Source organism: Zalophus californianus, chromosome 4 (assembly GCF_009762305.2).
Source record: "Zalophus californianus isolate mZalCal1 chromosome 4, mZalCal1.pri.v2, whole genome shotgun sequence".
NCBI lineage: Eukaryota > Metazoa > Chordata > Mammalia > Carnivora > Otariidae > Zalophus > Zalophus californianus.
The window spans coordinates 27,907,549-27,926,396 of record NC_045598.1 but is presented as its reverse complement, the minus strand read 5'-3'; the positions used below and the strand labels follow the sequence as shown (position 1 = coordinate 27,926,396).

General features: G+C 42.0%; 1 protein-coding gene across 2 annotated transcripts in view; it reads right to left on the bottom strand.

Annotated features, from left to right (window-relative positions):
- THRAP3 (thyroid hormone receptor associated protein 3) overlaps positions 1–18,848 on the bottom strand; it is a 74,418-nt gene that overhangs the window by 8,692 nt on the left and 46,878 nt on the right. For both annotated transcript variants that reach the window (XM_035726967.1, XM_035726968.1), the window contains exons 3-7: positions 10,178–10,342; positions 5,249–6,154; positions 2,987–3,700; positions 1,893–2,065; positions 1,035–1,146 (exon numbers count right to left, since the gene is read on the bottom strand). In XM_035726967.1, coding sequence (XP_035582860.1) covers positions 1,035–1,146; positions 1,893–2,065; positions 2,987–3,700; positions 5,249–6,154; positions 10,178–10,314 — 2,042 coding nt within the window. In that variant the 5' untranslated portion in view covers positions 10,315–10,342. The remainder of the gene's footprint in view (positions 1–1,034; positions 1,147–1,892; positions 2,066–2,986; positions 3,701–5,248; positions 6,155–10,177; positions 10,343–18,848) is intronic.

Genomic DNA, 18,848 nt, shown 5'->3' with positions numbered 1-18,848 from the left:
AATGTGAATATACTATTGGTAATATTTTAGTTCCCCACTTGAGTAATAGAATCCTTTTAATTATGTTCCTTAACTTAAATATATGTGTTACTTATATTCTTTGCTTATCTACTTATCCTCTCCCATGGCGGGGGGGGGGGGGGGGGGGGGGGCGGGCAGGGCAGGTGTGTGTGCATGTGCGCACATTCTCGAACTCAAACTGAACTTCTTATTCCTTCCCAGTACTGTTACAGGCAGGAAGATTCACCTACACCCACGCCTATAATCTCAAGTTCACATCAAGACTATCCATGCCCTGCTAACCTCAAAGAGCAGTTCTCGTCCTGGGAATAAGAATATAATGGCCCATTATTTACCTATGAGATTAGGTCTAGGTGAGAAAACCACCTGGCACATGGACACATCCCAAAGACTCCAGACCCAAAACTGTTGGAGAAACATGGTTCCCTTCCCTGCTGCAACAGAGCTGACTAGTACGAAATTAAAGCTGCAGTCAAGTTTGTTTCTAGACAAAGCCCCTATTTGCTGAATATGCTCCTACAACCGAATGTGACAGTCTTTAAAACTGCTGGGCTTTTAAACCCTTTGACATAATCCTACAAGCTCTCCCACCCACTGGAAATTCTTCCAGAAGAACTGCTCCATGGAACACATGCATTCCATGTATTAGTTTTGCGTTCCATGTATTAGTTTTGCGTTCCATATATCAGTTTTGGAAAGAAACTTAACATTTACTCCACCTATAGAAAGTTCACAGTGGTCTCAGGTTACCATGTGCCAGCTTCCAAAAATACAAGGATTCATCTGTATCAAAAGGCTGGTCTTCCTCAGGCCCAAAGTGAGAAACTATAGTCATCAAGGCACGCCCTTTCCACTCAAACTACAAACGCCCACAGCTATCCTAGGGTCTAGAGAACGTTTACCCTAAACTCTGCTGCTAAGGCACCCACCTAACGTTGACAAGAACAAGACGAGTTTATTATTTGATGAGTAAGCTTTTATGGCCACCTCCAGTGTAAGGCCAAAGTCCTCACCTGTGTATCTCTGGGCTTTTCTTGTTTTTAGCTGCCTCCTGCTCAGTTCCTCTCTTTAGGTATTTAGTAAAGCGCTCATGCAATGTCATTCCTGAGGACCCAAAGTGATGCTCTGTGGGAATTCAAAGAAAAACACATTATGCTCCTAAAGGCAGACACAGTATTCAACTCTTCCGCATGAACCTGCAGCCACAGAGATGTGACTCAAGTAGTCAAATCCATGTAACAGACACACTGAAAAGAGGAAAGAAAAACAGCTGGCTCAGACACAATCCAGTGTTGGCCACTGGATTTCCACGGTCACTCCCTTGTCTTAGGATGTGGATACGCGGAAACCTAGAGCTCACTTCTCTATGAATCACAGCACCAACTCCCACTGGAGTTTAAGTTTTAGGTAGAATCTGTACCTGGCCCAACCCAGCTGCTGTATCACTTCTCTCTACCACTCCTGAACCTGCGCACCTGTTTGCCCAGGACATGGTAGAATAACGTGGGGAAGAAATTCACACCACAAGGTCTCTGAGAGACTTCAAGCAGCTTCCACCTGCTAGACAGGAAAGAAGAGGTGCTGCAAAAGCCATTTTTCATACTTCTTCCAGCATTTTAAACCTTACGTGAAGGATTTTACCTATTCTCACGATCACAGGTTACTAACATTTAGTCCTCAACTCTGTAATTAAAAAATGGAAACTCCTCCTTGGAAGGAATTTCCTTCGAGCCAGTCCCTAGCTTCAAAGGCCCTTTTGATGAGATAAAGGGACTCGAAAGGCTCCCTTATGCACCCACTCATCCTGCTTGTAGTGGAGGAAGCGAAGCACGCAGAAAGGGAGCCCGCAGCAGGCTGGGGTCTGCACTCACCTTTCACATGGTGAACAATGGTCACTATATGCTGGGCAAACAGTTCAGAGGGGCTCCGCTGAGACTGAGCTGACTGTATGTGCTGGAAAATGGAACGGAATTCCTGTTCCTTTTTGTTGCTATGGACTAGATCCCGACAAAGCTTGCGTTCCTGAGCCAATAAGCCACTGGGTCTGGAAAAGAAACACAGGGAGGCCCAGTGTAACAAGATATACAGAAAGAACATTTTAAACCCTAAGAAGGCAATGCGCTTTTCCCCCCAAGAGTTTTAAATTTATCCACAAAGTTGCTTTTTGCTTCCCACCCAAGTTCAAAGTAACCTCAATGGACCATAATGATGGATAAGGGCATCCAAAATCTCCCCCCTTTTCTCACTGGGAGTCCTTAATAGGAACATATGGGCAGGGTGAAGTACTGACCCTCAGTGACTCTGTTTTCGGAGTCACTGCAGTTTTAACACACACAACAAACGAAAAGTATTTTAAAAGATCAACTAGCTTGGCCAGCCAGGACCACTCAGTGAAGTGGGAGGTGGCTGGAATGCTGCTCAGGTGGACTTCCCACTGGCAGTGGGGGTTTTTACCCCAGGTACAAAACACAGCCTGGGCCTCCCCACTCTCCTCAAGTTCGGCCACGCACCTCTCCCCCCAGCCCCAACTTTAAAATTGCTACATTAGTTGATGGAGGTCTATAATAATAGACTTTGGTAATCTAGCTAAGAATGGAAAAGTGGATTCTGGATGGCTCCACAGGCAAAATCATCTTAAGCACATTTAAGGGAAAAAATGGGAAGATGGGGGATGGGGGTGGGGTAATGGATAGAGGTCAAGACGAGAGGAGACCCAACACCCAGAAAGCCAGTCACTGAAGACTGAAAGACACTTTACACACCCCTGTGATACTGCCCCCAACATATAACTGCTCAGTGACACGCTCTTCTCCACTGAAAACAGGCGGACGTATAAGCACTGAAACTTGGACAGCAGGGGAAATACAGGAGGGGCCTGTCCTGGTTCCCGAACATTCTCAGGGAGAGGGGTTAGGAGATTCCCCTTAGACCACTAAAGCCCTCAAGTTCAAGGACTACATCTCACCTTGCAAGGTCCTCATCAAAAGAGTCCATCCGGACATTGACCTGGGCCTCTCGGGTAATGGAAAAGGAAGACTTCCCTGTGGAAAAGTCTCCTTTGGCTCCTAGCTTCTCTCGGCTCTCAGAGGTCTTCCTCGGGGGAGGTGATGAGCTTTTCTCTTGGACTGCTTTGTAAGCGGTCACTCGGAAATTCTTTTCAGGCACAAACCCCCTGTGCCCACTTTCGGTTCTCTTGGGCCCTCCCCGATCCTCCTTCTTGGATCTCTCTGAGAAAGATTCCTCCTCCAGCTCCTCTGTTTTCCTCTGCTTTTCCTTCCCTGGAGGTGCATAAACCAGGCCCTCCCATTTGCCTGACTTCTCCTCCTCCTGGTTTTTGTTTGCACCTGCTAGGGCTTTCGACATAAATTTGGGTTCATCATCGAACTCCGATTCCTTCCTTCCCTTAGCTTTGTCCTTGTCTTGATCATCCACGTCCTCCTTATGGAAGTCAGCCATCTTCTTCTCAAAGTCATCTCGAAGCTTGTACCTTTTGGGAGACTGGCTACCCCGAAAAGACTTCTCGGTATCAGTTTTGGGAGCAAACGGATCAGATTTCATTTTTGCATCACCCAAGCCTGTGTCAGAGAAGCTCCCTTTCTCTTTCATTTTCTCTTTATCGGTATTTGTTTGTTTCTGTTCCTTATCTTTTCCATTCTCTGTCTTCTGCTCATCTAGGTACCTAGTTAAAAAAAAAACACAAGGGAGACACAAAAGAGGCCCTTTAAGCAACCTGATCTAAAACAGCACCATCTGGTCTTGTGTTTTTGATTCTTTGAACAAACACATCTTGTGGATTCCAGTGTTACCAAAGACTTTCTACTTGGTCACTTCCTAGTAATTTCTGAAAAGCGGCCTTCCACAGATCTATGAACTTGATGCCATTTAAGAGAAAAATACCCGGTCCATGGAGTTGTGTCTTAAAAGAGCAACCAAAAAGAAAACAGCAAAGGTAATTTTTAGGATACTAAAAAACAAAACCTACTTACCTGTAAGTGGTCTAGGAAAAAAAAAATTAAGGTCTTATCCAACCTTCACTCAGTCATTTAAAATCTGCTTTCAGCAAAGTTAACATAGAATGTTCAACCTTGGACTGTTTTGCTTTTATACAACTCACATTTGGAAATACAAGTCTCAAAAGAGACTTCATGTTTGCTTCAAGTCACCTAGAAGATCTAAATATGAAATATACTGTGAACACAAATAAAAACAAAATACAAGTTAATTGGGGGAAGGGGGTGGAAACCATCCTACTCGTTCTTATGGAAAAGCAGAGCTCGTGCCCGAGTCTCCTAATGAGACTCCCAGTCCTGGCAAGGAACCACACTTAACTTTAAAGCAGAGTCACTGAAGGCTGTAAAGTACAGAGGCTGAACATCTCATTTGTACCATTAATGAAGAAAATCTAATCAAGTTATAGTGGCATTACTATGGCAAAGAAGAATCAAAGGAGAGCAGGGCATCAAAGAATATGCTAATAAGAAAGGGGACATGGGGGGGGGGCTGGGGCGGGGTGGAACCCCCTGCCCAGTAAGTCCCTCTTGACAACCTGGTCCCAATACAACTTCCCTGTTACATCTCTGCCATCCCAATCCATCCAACCACACAAACAAAGATTCAGCCAACTCACCATGTCCCCCAGAAGAGAAAGACAGAAGCACGGTCACGTCCTCTCCTAACACGCAGCCTGATTGGCTTCTACCGGGACACACACCCACCTTGTGATTTTAAAACAGGGCTTCCTGGACTAAGCCTCAGGCTTTCCCATCTGCCCAGTCTCCTCAACTGGAGCGTGTGAGGGTACGAGGTGTAGCTCTTCACCATGATGGGCTGATGCAGATTGATCACAGTAGATGGTGGGTCCTACAGGGTCTAACAGCTCCAATGGCCATTCATTTTGGCAAAGACCTTATTTTTTTGATAGCTGACCCACAAATCTCTACTGTTCTCTGGCTTACATTGGTAGAATCCAAGGCAAATTTTAAATGTGAAAACATCATTGCAGAGCAGTCTAAAGCAACTTTATGCTGCAATACAAATTCAGGAAGGTAGGAAAGCTAGAGTTAAGCTAAAGGTTTCCTTGGGTGGTGCTTTTCAAGTTTGCTAACACAAAGTTTAGGAAACAGGGATTACCTTATTACCACCAATCAGAGCTCGGAGATCACATTACAATTAAACTGCCAGCTGGTGAGCTAAAAACACAACCAGGGAGGGGAAACAAGATACTTGCCTCTTTGTATAGGCTGCTCCTCCTGGGGTAGCAGCCTCCTCCTTCTGAGATGAGCTATACGTGGAGCCAGTGGCCGGTGGACTCTTACCCACAGGGCTCTTTTTAGCTGGACTCAAAGACCCAGAGCCATGATCAAATGGACCTTGGTGTGTCCCAGCCTGGTACCCAGCACCACTCGGCAGAGTTGAGCCCATCTGGGATGTGCTGGAAAGTGGAGGGCTAGGTTTTGGCACAGGGCTAGGACGGGGTGAGCGCCGCCTCACCACCACAGACTGGAGTGGGCTTTTGAGAGCTGGGCTTCGCTCCCGGGGGCTCAACTCAGAGACTGCAGAGGCCCGTGATGCAGAACCAGCACTATATGTGGTGGCATCTGGCCATGGTTTCGAGCTGTCAGATGCTTTTGTATCTTGAGAAGTGCCTCCAGAGAACGTCTGCTCCTTGGCCTCGTCTCCTTGGTTATCCCCGGCAGCCTGAGATGGCCGGCTATCCTTGGAAGAGGACTTTTTCTCCTTTGCAGACTTGCGCTTAGAAGATTCCACTCGGCTGTGGTTGGAGGAAGAACGAGAGGATGAGGAGCGCCTTGACCTGTCAGAGGAAGACTTATCGGAGTTTCTAGAATGGCTCCTGGATCTCGGTGAAGGGGACCTTCTCTTTGGGGACCGGGATCGGGAGCGGCCCCGACGAGGACTGTATGCCTGCCGGTAATTCTGCCAATTGGAGCGGTAGTTTCCATAGCCACCTCGGTTATACTGGCCCCACGGATAAAAGCCTCTGTTGCGCCCACGGAAATAATAGGGCCTTCTATAGCCTCTGTTGTGACCTCGGAAATCCCGATTCTGATATACTCTTGGGTGATTTCTCTCTCTGTTATGAGCTGGAGAATATGATCTGGAACGAGACCTAGAACTGAAAAGGGGAATGGGGGAAATATTTGAATTTTTGACACAAGCCTTTTTATTTAAGAAATACCTGCCAATGAAGAGTAACAGTTTGAAATCTTGTTCTTATGTATTTTATTTTGTTTTGTTCTCAAAGAACAAACTTAAACATTTAATCCCACTGCTGACCCACATTAAGTACAAATAATATAGGTAAGAATCACCTTCATAAATGACCCACTGATATTGCTTCGTTAATACTGTAGCACATTTTAAACAGAAATGTATCTCTACAGTGACTAAAAGAGTATCAAATGTTATTAATGTAGTAACTAAACACAACCATTTTAATTAAAGTTACTTAGAGTTTAACGGGATTTTACAGGTCCCTATGTCACTGGAAGTCAGGAAGAATACAAGCTCGGGTTCGCAGACTTAGGTGCAGACTATGCAGGTCCTTTGGCCCCTACACTGGTATAACATTTTACTCCTCATCCCGTTCAGCCCTCTCTGTCTGGGCAGGGCTACTTTCTTAGATTCCACTAAGACCTGGGATTGTAAATACATAGTCCCAAGCAAAGAACACGTAAATAGGAACTTGCCAAAGCTTAGAAGAATTCACTGAAATCAGGTCAGCAAAAAATATAAATAATGGTTTTTTACTGAGGACTTGGAAATGGTCTCACTACTCAGGTCAAGTTTCTGTTGTTGAACTACAAGATCCTAGCTGGGTGCCACAAGAGGGCACCATCTGATCATAAGACACCCAAGTACATAGGTTAACCAAAGAAAACTCCAAAATGAGCCCTCTTCCCGCATCACCACCCACATTTCTTTCAAGCCAACCTACAGCCTAGTGTTGTGTTCTTCTTCATTCAACAGCTTGGAACTCTAACTGAGCAAAGGCACATCTCCAGAACCACGGGATTCAGTTCTCATCAGTGGTTCAGTGACCTAACTTTGTAAAAATTACATGTTTATGAATGCTAGGCTTGTCAATGACAGGGAGCTTTGTTTCTAACAAAAAGCCAAAAATTGTTATCTGTTGGTATAAAAATCCACTGGGGTCCTTGGATACCTGATGTGCCTAAGATACAGATCATTCACATTAACCGCTATTCCTGAGTAGTTACATAAAAATATGTAAAATTATTAGAAAAGTCTTTCCAAAAATATTTTCTTCAGATACCGTAGAATCAACAGAACTTTTCATATTAGACCTAACTAGGAACAGATACATTTTGTTTGCTTGTTTTATAAATAACTCCATTTAGCAAATGTGACAGGTCTTGACTAAACAATGGTGCTTTTAAAAAGAAACTTACATTTAATTTAATCTAAAGAAGATAAAGTAAAATTGGTCTTCCACTCCTTACTACCCATGGGGTTCAAGTTCTTTATCTACCCCGAGAACAAGAGTGACTGGCAAAAATGCATCATATTGCTGGTTGTTAACGGTTGCTATTTAAATACAATTAAAAAACAAAAACAAAAACTTACCTTCCAAACTTTTCATTCGAAAACAGTAACAATATAAGAAAAGAAGGAAGAGGCAGATGCAGGCTATGAAACTGAACATGACCCGATTAAATGGCTATACTTGAGGGAGGTGATGCACCACCAGCACTAAGGAGGGTTTAATTCATGTTCCCATCCTCAGAGGCTACTGCTGCTTCTGTCACCAATTACTAGTGAGGGCCCTGTGGCATACTGCATCCAAAACCCGCAGTCATTGCACAGATGCAGGAGCATGAGTCTCTGCAGATTGCAAATGAAGTTATTTACGAGAAGTCACTTAAAAGGATACAGTCTGTGAAATACAAGGAAACAATCAATTTTCTCCAATTCTGTAGAACTCAGCAGTTAAGTTAATTTAAAGGCATGGTTTCTCAAACTCTCTGGATAGTATACTTTCCTTGTAGGAGAGGGAAAACAAAAGAAAAAAAAAATCATGGAACAGATAAGCCAGAAATAAAAACTGAACATCCAGTGGCAAATTTATCTGTTTCTAAAAAACAGAGATGTCAGACTAGAATCGAGTATAAAAACATGTTTTCTGTGAAGAAATTCCTCCAAAGTAACAATCTTCTCAGTATAAGATAGCACATAAAGTGGCTCTAGACCTACCCCAGCACATATTGCCCAAGATATTTTTCCCTCATTTGCCAAGTCAATGACCATGCCAAATAATCTGTCGAATACGGAGAAGAGATCTGTCTAGATAGATCTGCCCAGAATCCCAGTTATCATAGATAACTTCACAGCTGGTTAGCATTTTTCACTTTGGGTTGTGTCAGTTCAATTTTGTCACTCAGTTTTGGTTGTATAGCTTCTTGTTTTTGAGCCAATTACTTAATTTCCATTTACTCGATTAAGTTTCCAAGTGTTACCTTTCAGAACCAACTGAGCTAAACTGAAATTTAAATGGCCCAAATCCAAAGACTCTGGGTGCAAGGCAGGCATTACTAAAAGTCGCTGCTCGATCCCATATCTTGATAGCAACTTCCTAAGGTAAATAATAAATATACTTAGTGTGTTTCCCTCTTCTTTTTTCAGAGAGGTGAAAGGTGGGATAGAATTTTACTTAAATGGACTCTCACACAATTGGGCAATAACCTCTATCTAGCCTACAGCTTGAACTAAGTTTGGTATAAAAACGCATGCCCAAAAAACAAAGAGGAGAGGAAAGGCTAGGACTCATTACCCTCAAGGTGTAATGTTATCTTTAAAAATAAAAATTAAAAAAATCTAGTGTTTCTTTTGTTTGAGGAAGAGACTCACTATATTCTACCTTATTATCCGAATCATTAATATTTATGGACGCCAACTTTTTAATTCACCCTCTGGTCTGAAATTAATTTTCAGGCAGGTCTCTTACAGATCGATTTAAGAATTAACTTGTTCTCATCACTTCTTGGCCTTCTGGCTAAGATCAAGTAAAGAATTAACTTGTTGGGAGGGGAAAAAAAAAAAGAATTCCACCAACGATCTCTTGAAGACATTTTAGGAATACTACAGGGCTATGGGAATAAAGAATGAAGCTTAATAACTACTTTTCCTGAGGTTTATTTTAAATTTCATAATCAGTTCATTTAACAAAAGAATTCTAAATACTCATGTGAAATAAAGAGTGGGGGGGGGGGGGGGGTTCCAAGCGGTGAGACTGAGAAATTACCTCCTGCCTGGTGCAATTCTGACAAAAAGAACAAAACTGTGCACATTATTCCCCTTTTCGTAGTTAAATACATCAACATTCACATGTAGAAACTTGTATATACTAAAAGGTTCTTGTCTACTCAGAAAAGAAAATTAAAACAGTTTTAAAGAATGAAAAACCCAACTCCTAACACATCAAAAGAGGAAAGGCGCTGGAGGGTTAGCATCCTATTTTAAGACATAACTGAAATAGGGAAATCCACCTAAAGATGTGAATACTGACTGAATTAAAGAACACTGGCAATAAAATCAAAAGAATTCTTTGTTCGCTTAGGCAAAGTGATGTCTCCAAGAGTGATTTTCGGATAGCTTTGCTGTGAGTTACTAGACAGACACCGCTTGTTAGGAACTGGCACATCAGGTGAACGTTTACAAATGATTCCCGTTAAGTTTTTACGGTTTAATTACGTTAGAGTTAATAAGGCTTCTCTCCTCACAGTGTCAGTCATACTATTAATCCTCTCAGCTTTCCTTTCTTTGCCGAGGATGCATATAAACTTTGGTCCAAAGCCTCCAAAAATATTCCAGGAAAAAACAATCAGGTGTAGAGATTTGAAGCAAGCAGTTCAGATAAAGAAAAAAATGCTTTCGTCCAAAGTAGATGAGAAACAGTACGTACTGGCAGAGGAGAAAAGGAATTAGGCAAACAGCATGGCAATCAAAGGTGATTTGGATTCGCAGCATTTCAAGAGACCTGTAATATCTTACAGCCCAACCCTCCGCCTTAAGCCAACCCACTCCAACTGACACTCACAGAAAGAGTTAGCAAAAGCTCTTCAGAGACCCACAATGACCGATGCAATGGTTATCCTGATACACAATCACATCCCCTTACCTCAGCCTGCGCTTCCTTGAACGAGAGACAGATCGACTTCGGGACCGAGACTTCGAAAATGAACGAGAACGAGATCTTGATGCAGATCTTGAGCGAGAAGAGCGAGATCCAGACTTGGATTTGTTTGTTTTTGACATCTCTGAAGAGGTCACTTTTCAATTATACCTAAAGTAAGAAAATAGATTCAAACAAATGAGGGAATACCTTTGCAAACTTCAACTTCTCTGGACACTTAGAAACAAAAACCACACACACACACCACACACACACACAGATAAAATGACTGATTAAAAACACTCTGCCCTGTTACCAAGAGGGATTTCTATGATAATCATACTTCAATTAAAAAAAAAATTTTTTTTTTTTAGGGGCACTTAGGTGGCTCAGTTGGTAGAGCATGCAACTCTTGATCTCAGAGTTGTGAGTTTTGAGTCCCATGTTGGGCATGGAGCTTACAAACAAACAATTTTTTTTTAAAAGGAGGGATTTCTAAGCAGTACAGTTCCAAACAGTCCAAGACACAGCAGCAAATAGAAAATCTGACCTGTAGCCCTGATTTGGGAACACAATGAAACATTAACAAAAGTGAGGGGAACTACCAATGATTTGGTGCATACTGTCTTTTTTCCATAAACAAATTTTTCAGACTAAGTCAGCTGTTAAAAGTATTGAGACCTAAGACAGGTTTCCCAATTCTAAGAAAGGAAACTCTGTGCAATGGTATCTTGGTTACTGAGTGTATGGCAACATCTGGCCATTTTCCACTCCCTGCGCTTTAAAGTCATGAAGTAAATCCTTAATATTTAATTCCAAGGAAAAGATTTAAAAAGTGTGACAGAACAACAAATGGGGCTAGGAAAACTGGACAGCTACATGCAAAAGAATGAAACTGGATAACTTTCTTACACCACACACAAAAATAAACTCAAAATGGATTAAGGACCTAAATGTGAGACCTGAAACCATAAAAATCCTAGAAGAGAGCAGAGGCAGTAATTTCTTTGACATTGGCTATAGCAACATTTTTCTAGATAAACCTCCTGAGGCAAGGGAAACAAAAGCAAAAATAAACTATTGGGACTCCATCAAAATAAAAAACTTCTGCACAGTGAAGGAAACAATCAATAAAACAAAAAGACAACCTACCGAATGGGAGAAGATATTTGCAAATAATGTATGTTGGGAGTTGCTATCCAAAATATATGAAGAACTCCTACAACTCCACACACACACACACACACCCATTAAAAAATGGGCAGAAGACACAGTCAGACATTTCTCCAAAGACATATACAGATGGCCAACAGAGGAAAAGAGCTCAACATCACTCATCATCAGGGAAATGCAAATCAAAAACCACAGTGAGGTATCACCTCACACCTGTCAGAATGGCTAAAATCAAAAACACTAGGAACAACAAGGGTGGGTGAGGATGTGGAGAAAAAGGAACCCTCCTGTGCTGTGGTGGGAATGCAAGCTGGTGCAGCTACTGTGGAACAGTACGCAGGTTCCTCAAAAAATTAAAAAGAGAATTACCATATGATCCAGTAATTCCACTACTGGATATTTACCCAAAGAATATGAAAATGCTAATTCAAAAAGACATATGCATCCCTATGTTTATTGCAGCATTATTTACAATGGCCAACATATGGAGGTAACCCAAGTGTCCATCAACAGATGGATAAAAAAGATGTGGATTGGGCAGCCGGGTGGCTCAGTTGGTTAAGCATCTGGACTCTTGATTTTGGCTCAGGTAATGATCTCAAGGTATTGGGCTCTGCGCTCAGTGGAGAGTCAGCTTGAGATTCTCTCTCCCTCTCCCTCTGCCCCTCCCCAACCCACCTTCTCTCTCAAATAAATAAATCTCTGAACAAAATGTATTTTCAAATACTCTAATACCATGGTGGCATGTTACTAAATCCTGTAAAACACAGGATAGCAACCCATAAACACAGTACTAAGGTAATTTATAAAGTGAAGAACTGTCACTTTCCTCTAGTTCTTCTTTAGCATCAAGGGTCAACCTTTTTTCAGGTTTCCCATGAAAAAACAACATTTTCTTTTTCCTTTTCTTTCCTCCCCTGGAGGAATGAATAGAGAGCCTCAGAGTTGCCCTGACAAGTTTGCTTGGTTTGGTCTTCAAGGTATGCTACATCAAGGGAACTCACTTATCCTCCTTTATACCCTACTACAACTCTGGGCATCTTCCAAGCAGAAAGTTGAAGTGCTATAGCACATGCCTATTAAAGACCAGGAAGAACAAGGGATCTGTCAAAACCCACAAAGCTAGTTAACAGCCAAACCAGGCCAAAATTCCAGTGCTTACTCTACCACACATCGCTGCCTCACTGCTTTGCTGAAGAGTCTTTTATGATGCTGCCCCTGGCTTGGGAAGGGAAAATGATAATCAGCAAACATGTCACCCTCCGCTACCTCTTGGATTTTGTTATTCAGATCTCAGCTCAAAAGCCATCTCCTCAGAGGTTCACCTGACCACACAATCAAAAGTAGCCACCCAGTCCTTCTCTAGGGTGCTCCAGGTCATAGGGGAAATAACCATAACCATGAAAAAGAGATGTGATTTAGAGGAGGACGGAGAAACTGCTAGGAAGCCAGAGACAAAGGGTAATGAGTAAGACATTGCTAAATGAGGATGCCGAAGACCTAGAGTCTAGACCCTACCAAAGGGACTGAACTGTTGTGTGCTTCAGCAAGGTCGAAGAGATTTCCATTTGAAGCCGATTTTTGGCAGTAGTCATTATGCGAAGTCAGGGTAGAGGACTAAGTTATTCAGAGATAGGAGGTGGAGGTGTACCTGAGCAATTTATACAAATTGAGTATGGAAATGCATTTTGTTTTTCTGGTTGGCCTTCAGGATGTCTTGGGTTTTTCTGGGTTCAGTCTTGCTGAATGGCTTTTTTCTGTCACAAGTTTAGGGGTATCTCTGTCTGCCTCATAACATCTCTGCCCAATCTTCAATTTTAGCTTGAGCCAGAACGGAAAATCCTTTTAGATCATTCACACAACAGGTGGACAATATCAGACTTTAAAAGAAAAGGTGGGGAAAAGCGGCAAGTTAGTGTCAAAGGCAATGCTCATTTCAACCCTCAGAAACTGGAAAGTTAAGAAGCTAATTTTCAGGGGCGCCTGGGTGGCTCAGATGGTTAAGCATCTGTCTTCAGCTCAGATCACGGTCTCCAGGTCCTGGGGTTGAATCCCACGTCGGGCTCCCTGCTCAGTGGGGAGTCTGCTTCTCCCCCTCCCTCTGCCATTCCCCTATGCTTGTGCTCTCGCAAATGAATAAAATCTTTTTTTTTTTTAAAGCTAATTTTCACTAGGAGGAAGAAAATGTTGTCAACTAAATACAGATAGAGCCAAACTTAACATTTCTACATATATTAAACTTACTAAAGGGGCGCGTGGGTGGCTCAGCCGGTTAGGCTTCTGCCTTCGGCTCAGGTCATGGTCCCAGGGTCCTGGGATCAAGTCCCACATCGGGCTCCCTGCTCAGCAGGAAGCCTGCTTCTCCCTCTCCCACTCCCCCTGCTTGTGTTCCCTCTCTCGCTGTGTCTCTGTCAAATAAATAAATAAAATCTTAAAAAAAAAAACCTTACTAGAATTGACAAGTATGCTTAAGAGTCACAATACTGTAATACCACCCCCTTACTCCTACTCCTGGAACTTTTTAAATGTGAATTGAAACTAATTTTAAAAACATCATCATACCCTGAGATGTAAATGGAATAATTTTGGATGATACCAAACCAGAGGGGCAAATAAATCAATGAATCATTTAACGCATTTAAGAGGATGCTAGCTAGTGGATAAACACTTAAAACTAAAGCGGATTTGGGGTACCTGGGTAGCTGAGTTCAGCTCAGGTCTTGATCTCAGAACTGTGAGATTGACAGGACTGGGTGTGGAGGCTGCTTAAGATTCTCTCTCTCCCTCTTCCCCACCCCTCCTTAAAAAAAATTTAAACCAGATTTTATTTTGCCTCCATGGAGCTTATTAGAGTCTAGAGGTGCTGAGAGACAACAAATAAGCAACCAAGCAAAAATGTAATTACAAATTCTGGCAGGTACTAGAAGACAAAGACCATATAACGTTAAATTTATACAGTGTAGTAGTGACTTACTAAGATGGTCACAAGGTGGCATTTAAGCTGTCACCTGAAGACTAACAAAGAGCAAGTTATATGAAGAGAAAGAAGTGTCCAAAAGACATTAAGTTTTTTCTCTTGATATACATATATATTTCTTAGTATAAGGTAAGGACAATCTTAAGTAAAGCCATTTAATCAAATAAGCAAAGTCCATTCAAAACAACTCTCTGAAGACTTTTAGACATCAGTGTGATTACACACACCTTTACCTCTTTCTACCATTTCTTCTGTGTCCATATTCTACAAAAATATTGGGAAGTGAGAAAGACAAATACCACCTTGGAAATCAATTTGGCACCTTTTAACATGTTACCTAGCATTTGATTTCTGTTCAAACTAGAATTCCCCCAAAAGAAGTTTTGCTTCTTCAACAAAGCTCACCCTTTCTGGAGAGGCTGTTTCATTTAGAGTATTATAAAGAAGTCCAGTCCCTACAGAAGAACTATGGCATAATATGATGGCTCATGACTATGAAATGTGGCTCAGGTAAAAACATGTCCCCTCAAACACAATTTGGGTAAAAACTGCTTACAAGGTAAGGGAGGGGTGCGTGGGTGGCTCAGTCGTTAGGCGTCTGCCTTTGGCTCGGGTCTTGATCCCAGGGTCCTGGGATCGAGCCCCGCATCGGGCTCCCTGCTCCACGGGAAGCCTGCTTCTCCCTCTCCCACTCCCCCTGCTTGTGTTCCCTCTCTCGCTGTCTCTCTCTGTCAAATAAATAAAATCTTAAAAAAAAAAAAAATTAAAGTAAGGGAGTCAAGCTCCTACACCAGCATTATAAAAGAATCCACCAACTGACCAAGCAGCAATCAATAGTTACTATTAAGTGCCTGGCATATTAAGGATGCAGAAATATAGGACCTGATTCCTCAACTCCTATAGTTAAGAGCCTGGTATGATCCCAATAGTCTCAACTCTCCAACATTCTTCAGACTATGTGGTTATCATATGCACATTGTTACCTTGTTTGCCCCTGAATCAATTCGTTTGTCTTCCTTCACTGGGATACTCAGAACTTAAGAGTAATTCTACAAATGTGGCCTGATACAGAATATTACCGCATCCGAAAACTTCTCTTTCTGGAAAGCCATACCAAGCACACGTTGGAGTGAGCCTCAAGTCACTAAGCCCCGATGCCTTTTCTCATACACCCTTCTGCAGCCCCAAGATATCCTCCTCCTCCAGCTTGTATTTATACAACTATTGTTCTAGCTCTTTTTCCCTCCTACCTTTTCTTTAAAACCCAAGAGAAGAATTTCAAACAGCCTTTTGAAATCACTTCAGATACGATTCTGTCACTTGGAGCAAGGGTTCGCTTTCAAACTGTTCCTGCAGAACCACTTGAGAGCACAGTTCCCAGAGCCATTAGCTTTTTCAAAGCCCGAGCCTTCTCCACCAGAACCATTCCTCTAATTACCAAGCAGATCAACGGGCTTGGGAGAAGAGATGCATTTTATTTAAAACGAAGGTCTTAAGATACATAATTATATGGCTTTTACATCATTAAAAAACACATCTTATTTTTCAACTCCAAAAAAAAGAATACTGGCAGACAAAGCCAAAGCAAACTTCTCTAAATCAAAAACTCTCAAAGATACGGAAAAACTGAATTATTCATTTTCCCTTCTCACCCCAGATTAAGTTTCTTCTCAGTGTCCTTAGTGATTCTGCCAGCACTATCTTGGCAATTGTTAGGTATCTGCTTAATTCGCCAGAATAAACATTATGGGAGTATTTACCCCACGGCTAGAACCCTGCAGGTAGCCTACTGAGAGGTTATATTTGTCAGGAGTTTGGGTTCCTAAAACTAAGTAGTGCCAAATATAAACCTCAAAAGAGCACGCTGGGGCTCCAACCTTAGCAGCACCAAATGACCAAGCTACATATAAACCACACAACTATCCTTCAGTCCATAAATACTCGGTTCGTATTTTAAAAGGTCTTAGACTTTACAGAAACAGGATTTACTAGTCAAGCAAACAAAAACCAAAGGCAAAACATACTACAACTTGAAAACAAAATGGTAACATCAAGCTGACCCAAAGCCTTCCTGTTATGTGAAATCAATTCAAACCTAAGTCTTTCAAAGCTTTCTAAACCCATAGAAAGATATGGAAATGGAGTTGGGCAAGGGACTAATGCCTACGATGAACAGTCTTGAACAGTCTGATCTCTGGATATCTGCATCTAAACTGCTTGAATGGCTCTGCTGCTGTAATTTAATGTCGGTAGAGAGCTTTGCTAAGCAGGCTACACTTTTTTTTCCTCAATCCTGTATCAAACTATCTCACAGAATATTCAATTTCTTCAAGAGATCTCATACTTTCAAGAGGGTATTCACAACATTTCACATGGTGTTGAACTCTCATTTCAATGTACACATTACAACCAACTTAAGACCAAAGTACGAGCTGTTCTCCTGATAAACACCAGCCTCTTTCCTAGTGCCTGCAGCTTCCCTGCAGCAATGAAGCATATAGGGGTGCCTGTATCTTATTTTCCTAGGTTATTAGAGTGTATTAACATCACGAAGCTTTCATTACTAATGCTTACTCCAAGGACTCATGAGAGAAAAGCCAAGTTTTAATTCAGGAAAGCAAGAGCGTTACAAAGGAACAACACTTATTTTATTTGGGTTACAGGAACCAAGGAAGCTCTAAACCTAGACAATTTCAGGACAGGATCGGTAAATATCAACCTCTAAGTGGAAACTAAGAGAAAACTAATGGTCAAAACTATAGATAAGAACAATCACCTATGGAAATCTTCCCCAAAACCAGTCCACCAAAAAGAAGGGCAAGAATCTTATTAGCATAAGGTAGGTAAGTCCTAGTTTAAAATGTAAATACTGGGGCATCTGGGTGCTCAGTCAGTTTGGGTCTGTCTCCGGCTTAGGTCATGATCTCAGGGTTCTGGGATCAAGCCCAGCAGAGGGCTCCCTGAGCCTGCTTCTCCCCCACCCCGTACCCCGACTTGTGCTCTATGGCTCTTTCTCAAATATATAAAATCTTTAATAAAAAAAAGTAAATACCATGCTATTAAAATGCATAAAATATCTATGACATACACTGATAAACACAAGTTTTAGTCATGAATTAATACTGAAAATGGGAAACTGAAACATAAGAATTTGCATCTTCTTAAAAGTTCAAAGAAAGAAAAAGCTATGACTTAATGACCCATAACAGTCATCTAAAGAAACCTAAAAGTACAGGACCATAGAGTTCAAACCTGAAAGTTAGCAAATAGCCCAATGAAAGTTTCTGCCTTAAAGCAACCCTCCCGGGTCCCCTCCCTCTTTGGGAGCTTTGTACTAAACGCCTCACTATCACTCAATAAACCTTGCTTTGCTGCGCCCACCAAAAGAAAAAAGTTTCTGCCGTGCTTCTGGCTAAGACAAGCTGGGGTGGGGATATGTTTGTCTCTAGCAAGGTCAAGTTTACAGGATATTTAGGCTGACAATGGGGAAAAGGATTTTAAAATTGGGACTATCCTGAAGGGCTAGGATACATCATTTCCTCAACTAGGGCCATTCAGCTATGCTGATCTGAAGGGCTTACCACTTAAGAACATCTAGCTCCTGGGGCGCCTGGCTGGCTCAAGTCAGTACAGTACGGTGATTCATGAGCTCCACCAGGGTTGTAAGTTAAAGCCCCATGCTGGGTGTAGAGTTTACTTGGGGGTGGGGGGGAGAGCATATAGCTCCTCCTGCTCTATATCTATAATCATGAAACATCCATCTAACTCAAGAGTTTAGTCTCTGAATGGACCTGCCTACCAGAAAAGACTGCCCTAGGCAAAAACTGGCTTTCTTGCTAGATATGTTATCTACTGAAAACTGATTCCAGGGTGCCTGGGTGGCTTAGTCGGTTAAGTGTCTGCCTTCTCCTCAGGCCATAATCCCAGGGTCCTGGGATGGAGTCCTGCATCAGGCTCCCTGCTGAGCAGCTCCCTGCTTCTCCCTCTGCCCCTCCCCCCTGCTTGTGCTTGCCCTCTCTGTCAAATAAATAAATAAAATTTAAAAAAAAAAAAAGAAAAAAATGGATTCCCTGGCACTTTATCAATAAAAACTGCTAATGTTCACCAAGATACGCTAGGTAAGGAGCTACAAACCTTCAGCATTACCTCATTTTATACACCCAAACCTCATTAACTACTATGCTCTGTACCTGTTTTACAGGAGAAAACAAGGACTTAATAAGGAGTTAGGTAATTTGCCTCCAAAGTTCCAAGGCTAAATAGGTCCAGAATTCAAACACGAATTTTTCCAACATTGTAACTCACCATCACCTTATAGGTTAGCTACTCCATTTTCATATTTCACCCATCAGTCTCTTGTGAATCTGATCAGTTAAAAAAAATCTCTGAAGCATAATGATTTCTGAAAGAATTTAGTTCTTACACCAGCAAAGCTGAAATGCTTAACTAAAGCTGACAACAGCTCTCTTCCCCCACCCCTATCTCTAACTTGTAACATTCCAAAAAATGGAAACACAGTCCGCTTGA